At 27.9% G+C, this 15,932-nt stretch overlaps 5 protein-coding genes across 13 annotated transcripts; 3 read left to right on the top strand and 2 right to left on the bottom strand.

Moving 5' to 3' along the window:
• The first annotated feature begins 568 nt into the window (after positions 1–568).
• Positions 569–3,983, top strand: LOC122629479 (ankyrin repeat domain-containing protein 29). The gene is made up of 8 exons (XM_043812922.1): positions 569–899; positions 1,017–1,127; positions 1,202–1,300; positions 1,384–1,482; positions 1,544–1,642; positions 1,720–1,917; positions 2,006–2,101; positions 2,572–3,983. The coding sequence occupies exons 1-8, from the start codon at positions 888–890 to the stop codon at positions 2,767–2,769; spliced, it is 912 nt and encodes a 303-aa protein (XP_043668857.1). The 5' UTR covers positions 569–887; the 3' UTR covers positions 2,770–3,983.
• On the bottom strand, positions 3,576–9,901 carry LOC122629471 (condensin-2 complex subunit D3-like). 4 transcript variants are annotated; one of them, XM_043812906.1, is made up of 5 exons: positions 9,862–9,901; positions 7,801–9,642; positions 6,108–7,707; positions 5,854–6,024; positions 3,576–5,737 (listed from the first exon to the last, which is right to left on the bottom strand). In XM_043812906.1, exons 1-5 carry the CDS (start codon positions 9,884–9,886, stop codon positions 5,554–5,556), a joined length of 3,822 nt encoding a protein of 1,273 aa, XP_043668841.1. In that variant the 5' UTR covers positions 9,887–9,901; the 3' UTR covers positions 3,576–5,553. The 4 variants fall into 4 exon arrangements, with proteins under 4 accessions (XP_043668841.1, XP_043668840.1, XP_043668839.1 ...); XM_043812905.1 differs by having other exon boundaries at positions 6,108–9,494; positions 9,576–9,642; XM_043812904.1 differs by having other exon boundaries at positions 6,108–9,642.
• Positions 4,527–11,574, top strand: LOC122629480 (syntaxin-1A-like). Of its 2 annotated transcripts, XM_043812923.1 has the most exons (9): positions 4,527–4,843; positions 5,085–5,180; positions 5,252–5,345; positions 5,406–5,480; positions 10,265–10,462; positions 10,542–10,612; positions 10,750–10,887; positions 10,970–11,080; positions 11,152–11,574. In XM_043812923.1, exons 1-9 carry the CDS (start codon positions 4,811–4,813, stop codon positions 11,224–11,226), a joined length of 891 nt encoding a protein of 296 aa, XP_043668858.1. In that variant the 5' UTR covers positions 4,527–4,810; the 3' UTR covers positions 11,227–11,574. The 2 variants fall into 2 exon arrangements, with proteins under 2 accessions (XP_043668858.1, XP_043668859.1); XM_043812924.1 differs by lacking the exons at positions 4,527–4,843; positions 5,085–5,180; positions 5,252–5,345; positions 5,406–5,480 and adding an exon at positions 9,873–10,011.
• LOC122629478 (lymphokine-activated killer T-cell-originated protein kinase) lies at positions 11,354–15,854 on the bottom strand. Its single transcript, XM_043812921.1, has 6 exons — positions 15,567–15,854; positions 12,588–12,739; positions 12,293–12,529; positions 11,929–12,219; positions 11,580–11,807; positions 11,354–11,502 (listed from the first exon to the last, which is right to left on the bottom strand). The coding sequence occupies exons 2-6, from the start codon at positions 12,703–12,705 to the stop codon at positions 11,354–11,356; spliced, it is 1,023 nt and encodes a 340-aa protein (XP_043668856.1). The 5' UTR covers positions 12,706–12,739; positions 15,567–15,854.
• LOC122629482 (cytochrome b5) lies at positions 13,132–14,677 on the top strand. Of its 5 annotated transcripts, none has more exons than XM_043812926.1 (5): positions 13,132–13,421; positions 13,626–13,754; positions 13,865–13,938; positions 14,155–14,191; positions 14,333–14,677. In XM_043812926.1, exons 1-5 carry the CDS (start codon positions 13,284–13,286, stop codon positions 14,462–14,464), a joined length of 510 nt encoding a protein of 169 aa, XP_043668861.1. In that variant the 5' UTR covers positions 13,132–13,283; the 3' UTR covers positions 14,465–14,677. The 5 variants fall into 5 exon arrangements, with proteins under 5 accessions (XP_043668861.1, XP_043668864.1, XP_043668866.1 ...); XM_043812929.1 differs by having other exon boundaries at positions 13,134–13,421; positions 14,295–14,474; XM_043812931.1 differs by lacking the exon at positions 14,155–14,191 and having other exon boundaries at positions 13,136–13,421; positions 14,298–14,474.
• Positions 15,855–15,932: the final 78 nt, after the last annotated feature.

Genomic DNA, 15,932 nt, shown 5'->3' with positions numbered 1-15,932 from the left:
TACGTTTTATTCAAAACAGTAAGTTAATTGTAAGAAATATGATTAAAAAAGTGATTAAAATGTTAATAGGTAATGTAATATTGTAATTCATCTGTAATTTCATAAACTCGTATGAATAATTGAAGTTTCGTTTCACGCGCGCTTTATGCGACAAGCAAGTATATACATGTAGATAAATACGTATGTCGCGTATGCAACGCACGTAAATAAAAACGAAGAGTTGCATAGACTGTTACACGGATTATTATTCCGCGGACAATCGAAGAAACGTTCTCTACGAGAATAAATGAAGAACATATTAATCGTTACAAACCTTTCTTACTTTTTGTTTTTTTAACCAATTTTTATTAATTATTAAAAGTATCACTACTGTTCGTCTATTAACTTGAATATACTCTGCATATTTATTTCATTATACCTGTTTTCATAAAATGTATTGTTAATTATGATTGTACCGATTGATAATTTGCATATTTGATTAATTTTATAATTTTAATTATTGTTTCGAAGGTACAAGATCGAGTTTAAATAAAGCGCCATATTGAAAATGATTATATCAAGCTGACAACACTGTATAGGTACAGTCTACTTAGCTACTATGTCATTGTGGCTAAATGGAGGTTTTGGTTGTTGTATTGTAGTACTTTAAAAGCTAGTTCGATTAATGATCAACGAATTAATGAATTTTTACATATTAAAAAGTCACCGAAGGGACGCATAATACATCATATGTTACTTACAAAGATGATATGGGCGAAGTTGACACGTGGACACAGACGAAAGTATACTTGCTGCAGTACAATACAATTCTAACGAAGTAATTCAAGGATTTGACATATCACCGTTTGAAAATGTTATGTGAACGTGCAATAAATGCGTGACTCAACATGTCCATGAAAGTACGTTTCTTATTCTGTAAGATAAAAAATAATAATTCCATTTCGTAAATATAATAATGTATTTTTTAAATTCTACGAAATCTGTGTAATATAAATTTTTTTATTTCTCTTTTCTAGAAAGAATCACCTTGGGATGTAGAATTGCATCTTGCAGCTGCACACGGAGATGCAAAACGTCTGCATATTCTATTAGATTCTGGTAGAGTTCATGTTGATTGTAAAGACAAGGTTTGTATTGTATTCATTCGTTTATAAAATTTTGATTAATATAATAAAATAATTATAAACTTTAAACTTCAAAGGATGGAACAACTCCTTTGATACTTGCTGCTGCTGGAGGACATTTAGAGGCTGTCACCGAATTATTACAGCAAGGAGCAGATCCTAATGCTAAAAGACTGGTATTACATAATCTAATAAATTTGTATAATTTATGATTACATTAAATTAATTTAATTTAATTGTAAGATCTTTCTCTTTTTAGACAGGGACCACAGCTCTCTTTTTTGCTGCCCAAGGTGGTTTTATGGATATTGCTAATTTGCTTTTAGAACATGAAGCACTTGTTGATTCTTGCAGTATGGTAAGCAAATGGTGAAACTTGGAAATATCTATGATATTTATTATGTTTTTATAAATCCTAGGATGGAGGTACACCGTTATTTGTTGCTTGCCAATATGGTCATTTAGATGTGGTCGAAGGTCTTCTTGACAAAGGTGCCAATCCAAATGCACATATGAAAGTAAGAAAGTTTATTATTATGTAGAAATTATCTTGTATTTCTTATTCAAATTTAAACAAAATTGTTATTAATAAAAGGATGGAGCTAGTGCATTATTCATTGCTGCACAAAATGGTCATGTGCGTATTTTGGAAGTTCTTTTGGAGCATAATACAAGAATAGATACTATTAGAACAGATGGTGCTACACCTTTGTGGATCGCAGCACAGATGGGTCATGATCACATCGTCAGACAACTTTTGAAAGCCGGAGCAAATGTTGATGCTACTAGACATGTAAATGTTATAAACAACATAATACAAACATTATTTGTTTTTATAAATGTAATATGAATTCCTTAATAAATTATTATACTTTATATAGGATGGCGCAACGCCTCTATTTAAAGCAGCACATAAAGGTCATACGGCTGTTATTGGAGAGTTACTCAAATACCGTCCATCACTTGGTATTCTTCCAGTAAGTTAAATAATTTTATATAAAATCTTGTGTCAGTGCATACATTAGATATAAATATAAAATATGAAAGCTATAAAATTGCTTTTTGGTTGGAATGTACAAAAATCATTGCTTTTGGATGTGGTATTAAATCAAACTTAACAGTCAAAAACATAATCAATGCTTTGCATTTACCTATTAAATCTTTTTCCTATTTAGTTACCCTCATCGTTAATATTAAACTCGTGTTCTCCTAAGCTATTATTTGATAAAATAAGACTAAATAGACTAATTTATGTTTTTGCAGATAAAGGCTTATATATTTTTATATTTTCAATATAAAAATCTATGCTTATATAAAACTATGAATCCAAGCAAAAAAAAAAAAGTACGGATAATAATATTATTACTTCAAGATTTACACAATAGATTAACGACTTACAATATATACCGTAGAACTTGAGAAAATAAGTATTTATGCATTATTCTAGAATGGTGAAAGTGCACTGCATGCTGCAGCTTTAGCAGGACATATGACAGTTGTAAGACAACTGGTGGGAGCAGGAGGCGATCCTTTACTTGTAAATCAAGAAGGTGTAACACCACTTCAATTAGCTGTTAGACACTCACAAACTCAAGTTGCCAATTATCTTAAAGACAAAATAAGAACACGAACTGCAGCATGTTAGATTCCTGTTACTTTTATTTTTAAAAAAGTATCAATTTTTAAAGATAATTTTACAATCTAAAGATACCATACAAATAAACATATGTGCATGTATACGCACATTAACATAAGGTAAAATACTCCTTATGTAATTTTAACGTTGATCAAGTGCAATTTTAATATCATATAAAATCGTAAATTTGCGTGATACTAACAAGATATTTAGTATATATAGTAAACATTCAGTGATCGTTCAGAAATTCCATTTTTATTCCTGTTAATGTCAGTAGCATAATATAATATAGCATAGTAATATAATTTGATGTTATTGTTAACGATTAATAAGTTGCAACAAATTAGTGCATATGCAGAAGATATATTTGATTTTCAAGAGCTAATATACATTTATTGTTGAAAGTTACATATTTATTTTTTATGTATACACTTTGTTATTTATATAGAGTAATTGTTAAAGTAAACTTATAAAGTTTCAGTGCTTATTAGCAGTCTGAGAAATGTAAGACTCCGATAGTATACGCGTGGTAATGATTCTCGTGAGATTTAAGATCGTTAAGACTGACTGATTTGCCTTGAAACATATCACGTAGGGATGAAACCTATAAATTGATGAAATATATAGCTTTCCACCGGCGGGAAAGTAAATACTATCTTATCGTAATAATACTTACATAAAAATGTATTATACTACAACGTCAATGAAAAGACAAGACCAAGCATAGATGTCATAATGTCTTTCTAATGTTATTTTTAAACATTATTTCATAAATTCAAAATAGAGCAAATGAATTTATATATTTTTTTTTTTTAAATAATATACTCAAAAATTCAATTAGTAGTTTGGAAGATCTAAATTGTAATAAAATAATTAATATGTCTGCATTAATATTTAACAGCAATACTTGATAAAGTTCTGATTTATTATATCATGTTACCTGCACTACCTTGACTGTCTTCCCATTTTTTGAGATAGTTTAAAGATTATACACACATTGTTGTTGTTAAATGATATATGATAAAATGCAATAATAAAATGCAATGAATGTCACTATAACAGCACAGTATTTTTTTACTATCATGTATTAATATGTATTAACTGATTCTATTTTCAAATGTAAAAAGAGCTTCTTGTTTTATAATGTAGAAATCTCATAATAATAATAATATATTTATTGTAACTCTTCTATAAAGAATATATACAATTATAAAATAAATATATGATCTTCGTCAATTTTGTTTTTACCTACACAAATGTACATTAAGTATATTAAATACTAATATATTTATTATTATACAATAATTTGTTACGTTGTAGCATATTCCAATTATTATCTAATCATTTTCTTTTCTTTTTTAATATCACAGCATTATTTAGATTAGATGTATATAAATTTAAGATAAACATTAGTTGTACTCTCTTTTTGAATATATTTATATATTATATATAATTAAACTTAACTAAAATTCTCTTTTTCTCTCTTATACATCTTAGATAGATGTTTATATTAATATACTTACTTCATACTTTGCATATTTATTCTATGCTATATGCATCTGTATTTATATTCAAAGTAAATTATATAATATCTTTTTAAATAAAAATCAAGATCTTTTCCAACATAAGAAAGTTATTATATAGATCATGTGTGTAATAAACAGATATTACATAGTATATTAAATGGAATTACAATGCTTTTCACTTAAGATGAAGACGAACACGTGTTCGCAATTGATTTAAATTTCGGCCTTGTAGCTCAGCTGCTAAGTGGCTGTTTCCTATTACATTCCAGATGCAAAGTATCTTCATTTACACAGACGATCTGTTTTAGATTGAAACTATGCCAAGGATATTCATCATATAAAAATTATTCGTAAACTTAAATCTATCCATTTAAATTATACACGCGATTTCACGATATAAATGGAACGTTGACTTTTATCTATTACCTGCAACGCCCTGATAAGATGGATAATGAGATATATATCGTGTGTATTCAGTTCACCGGTATCGTCAGTTACACGTTGATCTTGAAACAATACTCATCATGGTTCGCGATCGCTTACCCGATTTATGTGCCGTTAGTATATATTTCTTTTTCGAAATCACATAATTATATCACGACATAATTTAAGAATAATATATTAGTAAAGCTTATATGATATTCTTGTATCTTATACAAATAGATAGTTTATTTTAAGCTTATCAGCAAATATTTCCTTTATTCTTGTGCCACTTAAACATTTAGTCACATCAATCAAATTATATCTCCTGTTCAATTTATAAAAACGCTATTTAAATATATCCACTTTGACTTCAAGTGCCGTAATAGCAGTACTACATTTGGCAGAGGATTCTTGCAAGATGTTCACATTCAAATAGCACAAAATAAAAAATTAAAAGAAGTGCTAGTGGAAGTATGTATAATGAATTGACATATAATCATGTGATATTCGGGTGATAAAAATATGAAATAATGTTAATGTAGGTCGAAGAAGTACGTGGTTTTATACAACTGCTAGTGGAAAATATATCAATTGTTAAAGATTTGCATAATAATGTTTTATCACATACAAGCAAAGGTATGTTTCAATTTGACAATATTAATATCAGTTTAAGACCTATTTATATTTAATTTCTAGACATGCAAAAAGAACTTGAAATTCGTACTCAAACCATCTCGCAAACAGCTTTTCATATTCAACAAAAATTACGAGGTAGGTATAATCTTTATAGATTATTATTCGCGATTGCCACATGTCTTATTGAATATAAAAATGATTATTTTGGCTATTCAGAATCATTATCACTTAAAATTTGCACTGTGCTATTTTTTATGACTTTACGATCCAATGTCGTCTCCTGAGAATGAGAGGATCTTTTAGTACACTTAATTGGTAATATATAATCACGTTTATGATCATAACTTCTGTCAGATAATTTTGGTGTACTTGTACTTGGATTAGATTCTTGGCTAAAAATACATGAGTCACTTATCTTAGTAGATATTAAATAAGATCGATTATCTGAAGAATTTGTCTCAAATTGTAAAATATTTATTAAATTTGAAGATAATTTTTTTTTAAATACCTTTTTTTAAAGGATGTTGGTGAAATACGATGTAAAATAACTTTAGGTATACGAGTACAAATCGAAAGTTGTACATTTGTTTTAAGATTCTCTGTGCCAGTCTTAAGCGATCTCAAATTATCTTGTATTTCAACATTATCAGTTTCCATGTTTGCATCTTTATCAAAATTTCTGAAATGTAATAATACATTTGTAATCAGTAAATTCTTTTCATAAAATATTTTTATATATTAAAGAAGAAATCAAGAACATACCTTTTGTATTGATCAATTTCTTTTTCCAATTGTGGATATTCATTTAACAGATTTGTAAGATGTTCTTTGCTATAAATTGTATACATTCTAGAAACAAATCTCATTACATCATGTTTTAAAGGTGATTTTAAAATTTCCAATTTTTCTTTTACTTTTAGTAATGTTGGTAGCAATATATCTAAACCATGCCTTTTCATTCCTTCTATAATTACAGTTATTGCATTAGTAGTTGATACATCTGATGGACTCATAAAGTCTTCTTGATCTTGAGAATTTATTGTATGTTTGTTAGAGGATAGAAATGGTTGTAAACGCTCATTGTTGAGTATATATAATGTGTCTTTTAAAACACATGCGCCTTTTTGACTTGTAACATTAATTGTACCATTTGAAACTCTACCAAGTATTTGCGTAGTTAGTTTTACAAGTAATTTTATTTTTTCAGGAGGATCTAAATGTTCTATCATAAAATTATAAATAATTGCTCTATTATCATGATTCTTATTTCCAGGAAATGTTAAAATTTCTTTTTCTTCCTTTCGCATTTTACGATCACATAATCTGTGCTTGAATTGATAATTATTATAATGATATATACTTTCCAAAAACTTTTGTGATATTAGTACTTTATTCTTTTTTAAAAGTCTCTCTTCGATTAAAAAAATAGTTAACTCCCGTATCATTTTATCTGGGTCAAATAACATTGTTAATATATGGAAAAAGAATGGTCCTTTTACTTTTATAAAATCTTCTAACAATAATTGTATAAATATTACAACAACAGCTTCTCTTACTATAGAACTTCGATCTTTCATACAAATGCACATGTCTGACAAATAAGGTTCAACTAATGTAGTGAACCTAATACAGAGATCTGCTAAAGCTTTAGCAGCATTCACCTTAATAGCTATCTCTGTGCTTGAATTGTGATTTATATCCATACGCAAGAGTCTACCTAAAATTGGTATTACCTCTTGTGCTATCTCATGATCTCTTATTGCATGTTGTCCAAGCACAACCACAGCAAAAGCTTGTAATTCTTTTACTTCCTTTATTGAATCTGGTAATAATTCTGATTCAAGTAATAAGCCTTCCAAAATACGTAAAGTAGACGATGAAAGCTTATTAGTACATGAAAATGCAACATGTCCTAACGTAGACATAGCTTTTATATAATTTGATGTATCCATTATTGTTTTATTATTAGTTTTAAGCATTTTTTGTATTTTTATTTCTGATATTTCCATTAATTTCATCGTGTTAGATTGCACTAAATGATTATTATCATCAGGATGTAAATGTTTTATTATTCCACCAATGATATCAAGACAAATACTAATTAAACTAAAATGAATTTTGAAATCACAAAGGCATTGATAAAGGTATTCATACAAATCGTTCATGTCATTTTTACTTAAAGATGACCAAGAATTTCTCAATATTTGTAAAATTAAATTTGAATGATAGTTATTTTTTTGTATAAGATCTTTATAATCGTCAATATATTTATTCAAATTTGGTAATTTCATGCTTTCAGATATTGCTGTTAAAAGAACCCATGCAGATGTATCATTGTCTGATCCAATATGTGATTGTATATCTGTGATTAAAGAGTTGTTTATGAGATTATCTTTAATCCATATTTTACAAGCTCTTGATAAATGTTTCATCATTTTCATGTCAGTTAATTTACCTACGATTCTCCATGGTAAACTGCTTTTTGCATTATCAGTATATTTGGAATGATTCGTTATCTTACTTATTAGTAAGTCTTGGAAAGATTCTAGTGCTTTTTCTTGTACTTTAATTTCAGTATCAAATATTTGTGGTAATACTGTTTCTACCCACTCATTAAGGATTTGTGAATCACTAGGAAAATATTCTAAAATAACAGATAATATATGTATTGCGAAACGACGTACTGTCATTACAGGGTCTCTGCAACGACGACCAACTATAGGAGCAACTTGACATGTCAGTATGGGAAACTTAATAGTCAAATTTTTTAAAATCTGTAGTGCACTTCGTCTTACTAATGCTCTTTCATCTTCTACTCGATCTATTAACATGATGAGTACTGTATTTAATGTTGGCATCTGATTAACATCTCTTAATAATATGGTTCTTAATTCATCGAATAAAGGAAGTGTCTCATCAGAACATGATACTTCAGATGTATCTTCTACGAGCATTTCAATGATATTATTTTGTATGTCTGTAAACTCTGCAATTGTTGCCATAGCTCTACCTCTTACCATATTAGAAGAATCCACACATCTACTCAATGTTGTAGCAATTAATGCTTTTTTTATCTTCTTCCGCTGTAAAGATTCTATTAAATCATGGTTATTTAAATTAGATTCTATTAAAAGTTTACCAATGATCTCTTGAGCAAATAGCCTACAGGATACTTTTGTATGATGTGAAAGAGATATTATATCATTAATAATATGTATAATGATATCTTCTTTGCATATTGTAATTAGTTTTAATAATACTGTAGCTTGCTTTTGACGAGCCTCTTGTCGTTCCGGACATTTAATCATAATATATTGAATTAATGTCATTATAGCAATCTTTGCTTCTTTTTCATAAGTATGTAATAATTTTCTTAAAAAATCTATTGTTAATTCATGCATATTTGCCATAAACTTGATTTGATGATCATTATGATTAAAGAGAAAACGAGGATGTATGTATTTTGCTATCATCATAATAGTTGTTTTGATAGGTCCATGTTTATTATCACATAATTTAAATAGAGCTGTATAAGCGTTACAAAACAATTTATTTCTTGTCTTTTGATATTCAAACTGATTAACGTCAGTAACTTCAAGTAATACAGAGATAGTAATATCTAATGAATGTGAATAAGCTCTAAATGAAAATAACTTTATCATTGTGATGAAATTAGACAAAATATTTTTAAGACCTTCGATCAATAAAACCTTTTCTGAAAGTGAAATAACATGATCGCTCGATTGATCTTCATTAATATCCATATATTCTAAAGTTACAGTTTTATTTCCCTTTGTAACTATTGGAATTAGGAGTTTACATAATTTCAAAGATTCAATTGCTTTTTTATATAAGTTTGGATGAAATATATTAAAAGCACGACTTCCAGGTATAGCTAATAACATAAGATATAAACTTGTTGCATTCAAACAAGTTTGCTTACTTGTTTTATTAGCTTCATCACGTTGACCAGATTTTATTATATAGTATAAAACCGATAACAAAGCATGCACATTTATATTCAAACTTACTAATACATCCCAAGAAACATTTGCTTCTTTATTATTGCATTCTTCTGAAGTATGAATTTTAGCAAGCCAATCTTTGACGACCTCACAAGTGTCTTGTAATAATAAGTCCATATCCTCGCTTTCAATGAAAAGAAAATAATCATCTTGAGGTGGTTCGTCGTAGGTTAGAAATTGTGAATCCCACACAGTATTTACCCACTTATCGTTCAGATCGTCCAATTTAAAATTGTCAAAAATTTGTAAAAGCTCCATCACAGGATAATAAACTAAAATCGTTTATATGACTATTTTATAATTTATAAGTGAAGTTAAATATCTAAAGATAACCTTAACATATCATTTTCCGATAAAGTAAACTTGGTCTTCAGGTTATCATTCTTTGAACACCTATGGATAATGAATATGTGATTTTGTCCCAATTGATATCACAAAAACTAATATTTATTAAATACATGTGATATAACATTTCGTCTAAATGTAGTTACCGCTGGAATAAATGATAACGTTCATCCAAAGGAGGGAAATCCAACAAGCCAATCATAATCATGATATATGCATATATAGATTAATATGTTCATATGTACTTTTTATGAATTCTCTACTTTTAAACTTCTTGATTGATTTTTTACATTTGAATAAATAAAGTTAATAAAAATTTATTGCATTTATTGTGTATATATTTATAAAAATAACTTGTTTATTGTACGTTGGCCTACCATTTTGTTTTATTTCACGCGCGAAATATTTGTTTGAACACAATAAATTTTCTTAGAGCGATAATAAAAAAGATTTAATTTTTTACTTAAAAATTGAACGCATAAAAATTTTGTTGTATACAAAAAAAAATTATCAGAAAATATACCACCTATTTATTTAGCATTTTTTCAGGTATGAAGGAAAATATAGCTGCTACAGATTCTTTTAATACAGATAATATAAAGGAATATCCTGCTCATATACGAATTAAACGTTTACAATATGCAACTATGCTAAAGATGTTTTCAGATATTATGGAGGATTACAATACATCATTAGTAAGATATCATGATAAATGTTTACAACTTTTACAGCAACAGAGAATGTTAAGTAAGTTGTATATAATACATATATATTTTTGTTTTGAAAATTTCATAAAATATATTTAATTAATTATATTTCTATCTAGTAAAGAAACATACGACGTATGAGGTAGATGAACCAGAAAAAGTACAAGGGAATAGCATATTTGTAGACAATGTGAGTATTCATAATTATTTTACAAACTATCTTCATATGCTGTTATACAGGATGTTCTAAATCCTATAAATATGTTGAATGATATAATCTCTGGAAATTCTTTTTTTATAACATCGTTATAAAATATTCATAAGTAGATCCTAGAAGATAGCAAAATCACCAAAGAGCAATTGTCTGCTATAGAAGTACGACATAATGAAGTTTTGAAATTAGAAAAATCTATTCATGAAATAAAAGATATGTTTAATGAAACAGCTTTTCTTATCGAAAAACAAGTAAGTGTGATAATATTAAATACATATAAGTGTTATATTGGATGTTTATATATACATATTCTTTGTTTTTTAATTTTTTTAGGGGGAGCAAATAAATAGTGTAGAATATTTTGCAAAAAATACTGCAGACGATGTTGAGAGTGGTAAAAAAAATCTTAATAAAGCAGAAGAAAGGAGTCATAGATACAAAAAAGTATACATAATATATATTTTTTTTAATACATTAATAAAAGAATCCATTAATAAAATTTGTCACTTTTCCAGAGAAAGATAAAGATCGGCATTATCGTTGGGATAATAATATTTGCTATTCTATTAATTATTGTATTTCTTAATTAATTTTTTTACATTAACTTGCATGTTATTACATTTGTAAACCAAATATTCTTATATATAAAGTTATATTCTATAAAGTTATATTGTATATAAAAAGTCATATTTTAAATATGAAAACACAAATTCATAGTTAAGAAGACATAACATCTGAAAAGTACATTACTAAGCCTTTTGAACTTGGTCTTAACTTATAATCTGCAATGGTGCACGTATAAAATACATCTAATACTTCTGCGTATTCTGCACCTATATCAATCGCAGGTAATGGTGGACGAATGCCTAACAATATTTGGAAAAATATTTTTTACTGTAAATATTAATTAAAAATTTCATTAAAATATCTAAGAATTACTTACCACAGGTACTTTTTATTTCTTTCACAAATATATCACTATCATCCATACTAACATCATTATCGTCATTTGAAATTGTTAAAGACATACTTTTTTCTGATGTAGAAATCAAATCAATAGTATCATTAGAGTCATTTTCAGAATTTATGAAAGGTGCAGATAAGGCCAACATTTCCCATATGACAAGACCATATGCCCATATATCACATTTGTTCGTTATAGGACCTTCCTCTATATAAAAAAAAAAAAAAAAAAAATAGAAATTTGTGATATATTAACTCAATAAGATAATTACAAACATATTATTGTTAATAAAAAAAATACACGAGTATAAATATAAAAATTGATATACCAAATAATACTTCTGGTGGATTCCAACACTCAGTTCCAATATAAATAAAATTTTGTGATTTATCCATTTCTAAAGTTTCTGTAAGTGGTACAGAAACTCCAAAATCACAAAGTTTTACTTTTTTCAAATTCTTTGAAACTAAAACGTTATAACTCTTAATATCCCCATGCAAAATATGTATAGTATGATGTAAATATTCTAAAGCCTTTGCAATTTCATAACCCACGTGCAAAATATCTTTAGCTGCAAAAATGTCATCTCCTCTGTCGACTCTATCTTCAATCAAATCTCCTATAAAAAGATTACAAGAAAGTTAAAATTTCTATTTGACGAATACTTCATATCATTATAACAATATACATGCCTAGAGAGATATCCAGTTGTTCCATGGCAAGACATGGATCACCCTTGGAAGATAATGTAAATGCTCTGAAACCTACGATGTTTGGATGATTTAATTTTTTCAGTAGATCGGCTTCAGACTGTAAGCGCTTGTCATATTCCAAATCCTTTGTAAGTTTAGTATTTCTTTTCTTTATTGCCCAAGGTGATCTTACAAAACCAACTTTTGGAGATCTTTCCAAACTAAGAATGTGTACACCTAACATAACATAAATTTTAAAATGCTTATTCACGAATATTTATTTAAATGTGCATACCAGTTCCATGAGCTATTTGCTGTAAAAACGGAGAGGCTGGAATTTTAATCGGGGTTTGTAAATTGGAAACATCTGTAGGTCTACGATTCTTTCTAACAGGTGTCTTGAATCCTTCCATCCTTAACAAAATATCTTATATACCGAGAATCGAACTGTGAAAGAAAGAATGAAAAAACTCGTATAACCGTTACGCAGTTTTTGAATTCATATAGAATTGGCGTTGAATCAGTATTACCAACTCATCACTTTATTTGTCATCATGTAGAAATTGTAAAAATTAATATTAACTAATATAATCTTTATAGCGCTTTAATGATTTAATCTTTTTTGGTAATTCGAAATTTAAAAAAATCATATTTCGTTTGTTTATCAGCCAATAGTACAATTATAACAATGGAAGTGATAAAACATATATTATATAATAGGATGATATGCGAAAATCAGCCTTTAAAATCACTGCCTAGTATAGAAATATATTTAGAAATTTTACGTATCAGATAGTATACAACTATACTATATTGAGTACAATATACAATAGTGTACAATTGGTAGTAGAAATTCACTAATGTTAGATTTCGCTTCTGAGTGAAGATTACTAGAAGGAGATCATCCTAAGAGATCAGACTTCCAGTCATCGATTGTACAAGCATTAATTTATTGTTTTAATAGTGTCTAAAAACTATAAAATATTAAAAAATGGCGTCTGAAGATACTACTGGTGCTTCTACGATTAAATATTATACACGTGCTGAAGTTGCGAAATATAATACAGCTACAAATTCATGGATAATCATTCATGATAAAGTGTATGATGTGACAAAATTTTTGAAACAGGTATATTAACATTATAAAAGTTCTTTTAATAATAATATGTTAATAATAATAATATATATAAATTTAAAAAAAGAATATTATGTTTTTTTTCACAATTTCTATTAAATCTTACTGACATACAAATTAAATGATTTCTTTTCTTTATTTGTATTATAAACGTAAAATTGTAACATAGATTATATATAATCTTTTTCTTCAATGAAGCATCCTGGTGGCGAAGAAGTTATTTTGGAACATGCCGGGCGAGATGGAACAGAACCCTTTGAAGATATTGGACATTCTAGTGATGCAAGAGAAATGATGGAGCCATATAAAATAGGAGAACTAGTAGAAGTAAATAGAGTTTAATTGGGATTTAAATTAATATCTTTATTATTGAAATGTTTTATCTAAAGATGACAAAGTATCATAGTAATTATTATAATTTTATAATTTAAATTTAGGAAGAAAGAACAAAAAGTGATGATAAGAAAGAACGAGACTGGGCAAATGGAGCTTCAAATGGAGATAGTTCTAGGTATGAATATGCAATGTGTTATCATACAAATGTATTATATGTTCTTATATATATTTATGTTTCTATCATATCAGTTCAATTAATCTATTTGTTAAAAAAAGAATCTGCTTCATGGACGAACGGGTTGCTTTTTTTTATGTTGGTATATGCTATTGAAATTTTGTTACTGTTCATACAATATTTCTTGTTATTACTTATTTTTACTACATGCAAAAGTAATAGAGCAACGCAATCTATTCCTGGCTTTAATCATGTAAGTGTTTGCGAAAAGCATGATTCCATTGATTATACCATTTGTGTTGTTCGAATAAATGAAATTAAGAAAATATTAAAAATATTACAATATATGTAAATAGTAGTTGCTGCATGGTCATGTGATGATTGGCTATTGCAGTGGCTCTTGGAGATCCTGGCTGATTCCTGTTTTACTTGGAGTACTAGCAACTCTTATCTACCGTTATTTCATCAGCGCACATTGAAACATTCCATAAGATTATTATCTTATTTTATATCTATAACGTGTTAAAAATTGATTGTTGTGTATAATTCGGCGTGAACAATCACTCTATATTACACAGTATTGTAATTATTTTTTATTGGAAGCTATGAGAAGCTACACAATCGGGTGGTCTAGCATTTATATAGAGGACATCAGACATAATATATCTGTATGTATATATGTGTATCAATCATTACAGTATCTATGAAGCCAAGAATAAATTAATTTAATTTGCATGACTATGGTGGGCTTCCTTAAAAAAATAAAACATTTCCTTTGATACAAAAAGAAATTGACAGATCATGTGGTTTATATTAATATATCAATAAAAATGATCTATTTTTTATTAGCATTTTTTAAACGTTTTATTATCATAAGTTTATAAATAATGATATGATATAAGAAGTATGAAAACTTCGATATTCTCGTCAAAAGTGAATGTACAATACGTTATGATTAAGATATATAAATTTCAAAGATATATAAATGTACATGAATTTTCCTGGAAATAAATAACTGTTGATATTTTTATTATATAAACTCTTTATAGTGAACACGAAATAGTTCTACGCGATAATCTTTATTATTATGTTTATAAATGGCGAAATAAACAAATTTATGTAACTATCTACAGTGTAGATAATTTACGAAATATATGTTTTAAATTATTATTTAAAACTATCGTAAATTTTATTATAATACCCTTCCTTTCTTTGCGTATTAATTTGTGGATCAAATCTATATACTTAAGAATTTAATCCTACATCGACGTATCGATATATTACAAATCTATCAAAATTAATTTCAATTAATATTCTTATCGTTGTACATTTCAGTATCGATACGCGTTATACGTACAACTTGAATTATCTAGATCGATCAAACGCTTTAGGTCACGTAATTCGAAAAATTGTTATCACGTTTGATAAATGGCCAATGTAATTATTGTTATTTTTGAAGGAGTTTGAATTACGTGTTGTTAGTGATAATAAAACGAATATACGTCATTACGATGGTTAAAAAAAAAAAAAAAACGTTTGTACGATAGTTGAAATTTCTTCGAAATTCCTTCGACTGAAAAAGAAAAAAAAAAAAAAAAGCGAGATTAAAAATGTGATAGAAAACGTACGTAGTTCGCAGTTTCATGGCTACCCGTTAGAAAGAGTCCAATGACAGCGGATGGATATCGAGCGACTCGAAGCGCCGACGCCGGTTATTCGGTCTCTCTTGTCGCACCAATACTACTTTCTTCTCTGTCCTTCTATTCGTGTTCCGATCGCCCTTCATCGTTCCTCCACATTGTTCTCATCCTTCTTCGTGCCGCGAACGCCCAGTTGAGCGCGAAAGCTCGCTAGACGCGGATCGTATGTACGACGCAACGACGCAACGACGATTAGGTATTATTATCCCTAACAGAGATTGAATTTCGACGAAGACAGAAGATTTGAGAGAAACAGGAGTAGAAAAAGGAATTTATTTTCGATTATCAAGAGCC

This window comes from Vespula pensylvanica, chromosome 5, assembly GCF_014466175.1.
Source record: "Vespula pensylvanica isolate Volc-1 chromosome 5, ASM1446617v1, whole genome shotgun sequence".
NCBI lineage: Eukaryota > Metazoa > Arthropoda > Insecta > Hymenoptera > Vespidae > Vespula > Vespula pensylvanica.
This window is presented reverse-complemented; position numbering and strand designations above follow the sequence as displayed.

Coding starts and splice junctions, on each gene's coding strand:
- LOC122629478 (XM_043812921.1), bottom strand. CDS start 12,705: ATGGAAGGATTCAAGACACCTGTTAGAAAGAATCGTAGACCTACAGAT. Junction 12,530..12,587: donor GCAAATAGCTCATGGAACTG/GTATGCACATTT, acceptor ATGTTATGTTAG/GTGTACACATTCTTAGTTTG. Junction 12,220..12,292: donor ACAACTGGATATCTCTCTAG/GCATGTATATTG, acceptor ATCTTTTTATAG/GAGATTTGATTGAAGATAGA.
- LOC122629482 (XM_043812926.1), top strand. CDS start 13,284: ATGGCGTCTGAAGATACTACTGGTGCTTCTACGATTAAATATTATACA. Junction 13,422..13,625: donor TGACAAAATTTTTGAAACAG/GTATATTAACAT, acceptor TCTTCAATGAAG/CATCCTGGTGGCGAAGAAGT. Junction 13,755..13,864: donor AAATAGGAGAACTAGTAGAA/GTAAATAGAGTT, acceptor ATTTAAATTTAG/GAAGAAAGAACAAAAAGTGA.
- LOC122629479 (XM_043812922.1), top strand. Junction 1,128..1,201: donor ATGTTGATTGTAAAGACAAG/GTTTGTATTGTA, acceptor TAAACTTCAAAG/GATGGAACAACTCCTTTGAT. Junction 1,643..1,719: donor ATCCAAATGCACATATGAAA/GTAAGAAAGTTT, acceptor TATTAATAAAAG/GATGGAGCTAGTGCATTATT.
- LOC122629480 (XM_043812923.1), top strand. CDS start 4,811: ATGGTTCGCGATCGCTTACCCGATTTATGTGCC. Junction 5,346..5,405: donor TTTATCACATACAAGCAAAG/GTATGTTTCAAT, acceptor TTTAATTTCTAG/ACATGCAAAAAGAACTTGAA. Junction 10,463..10,541: donor ACAGCAACAGAGAATGTTAA/GTAAGTTGTATA, acceptor ATTTCTATCTAG/TAAAGAAACATACGACGTAT.
- LOC122629471 (XM_043812904.1), bottom strand. CDS start 9,886: ATGAACGTTATCATTTATTCCAGCG. Junction 6,025..6,107: donor GAAATTGATCAATACAAAAG/GTATGTTCTTGA, acceptor ATTACATTTCAG/AAATTTTGATAAAGATGCAA. Junction 5,738..5,853: donor CCAACATCCTTTAAAAAAAG/GTATTTAAAAAA, acceptor ATGTATTTTTAG/CCAAGAATCTAATCCAAGTA.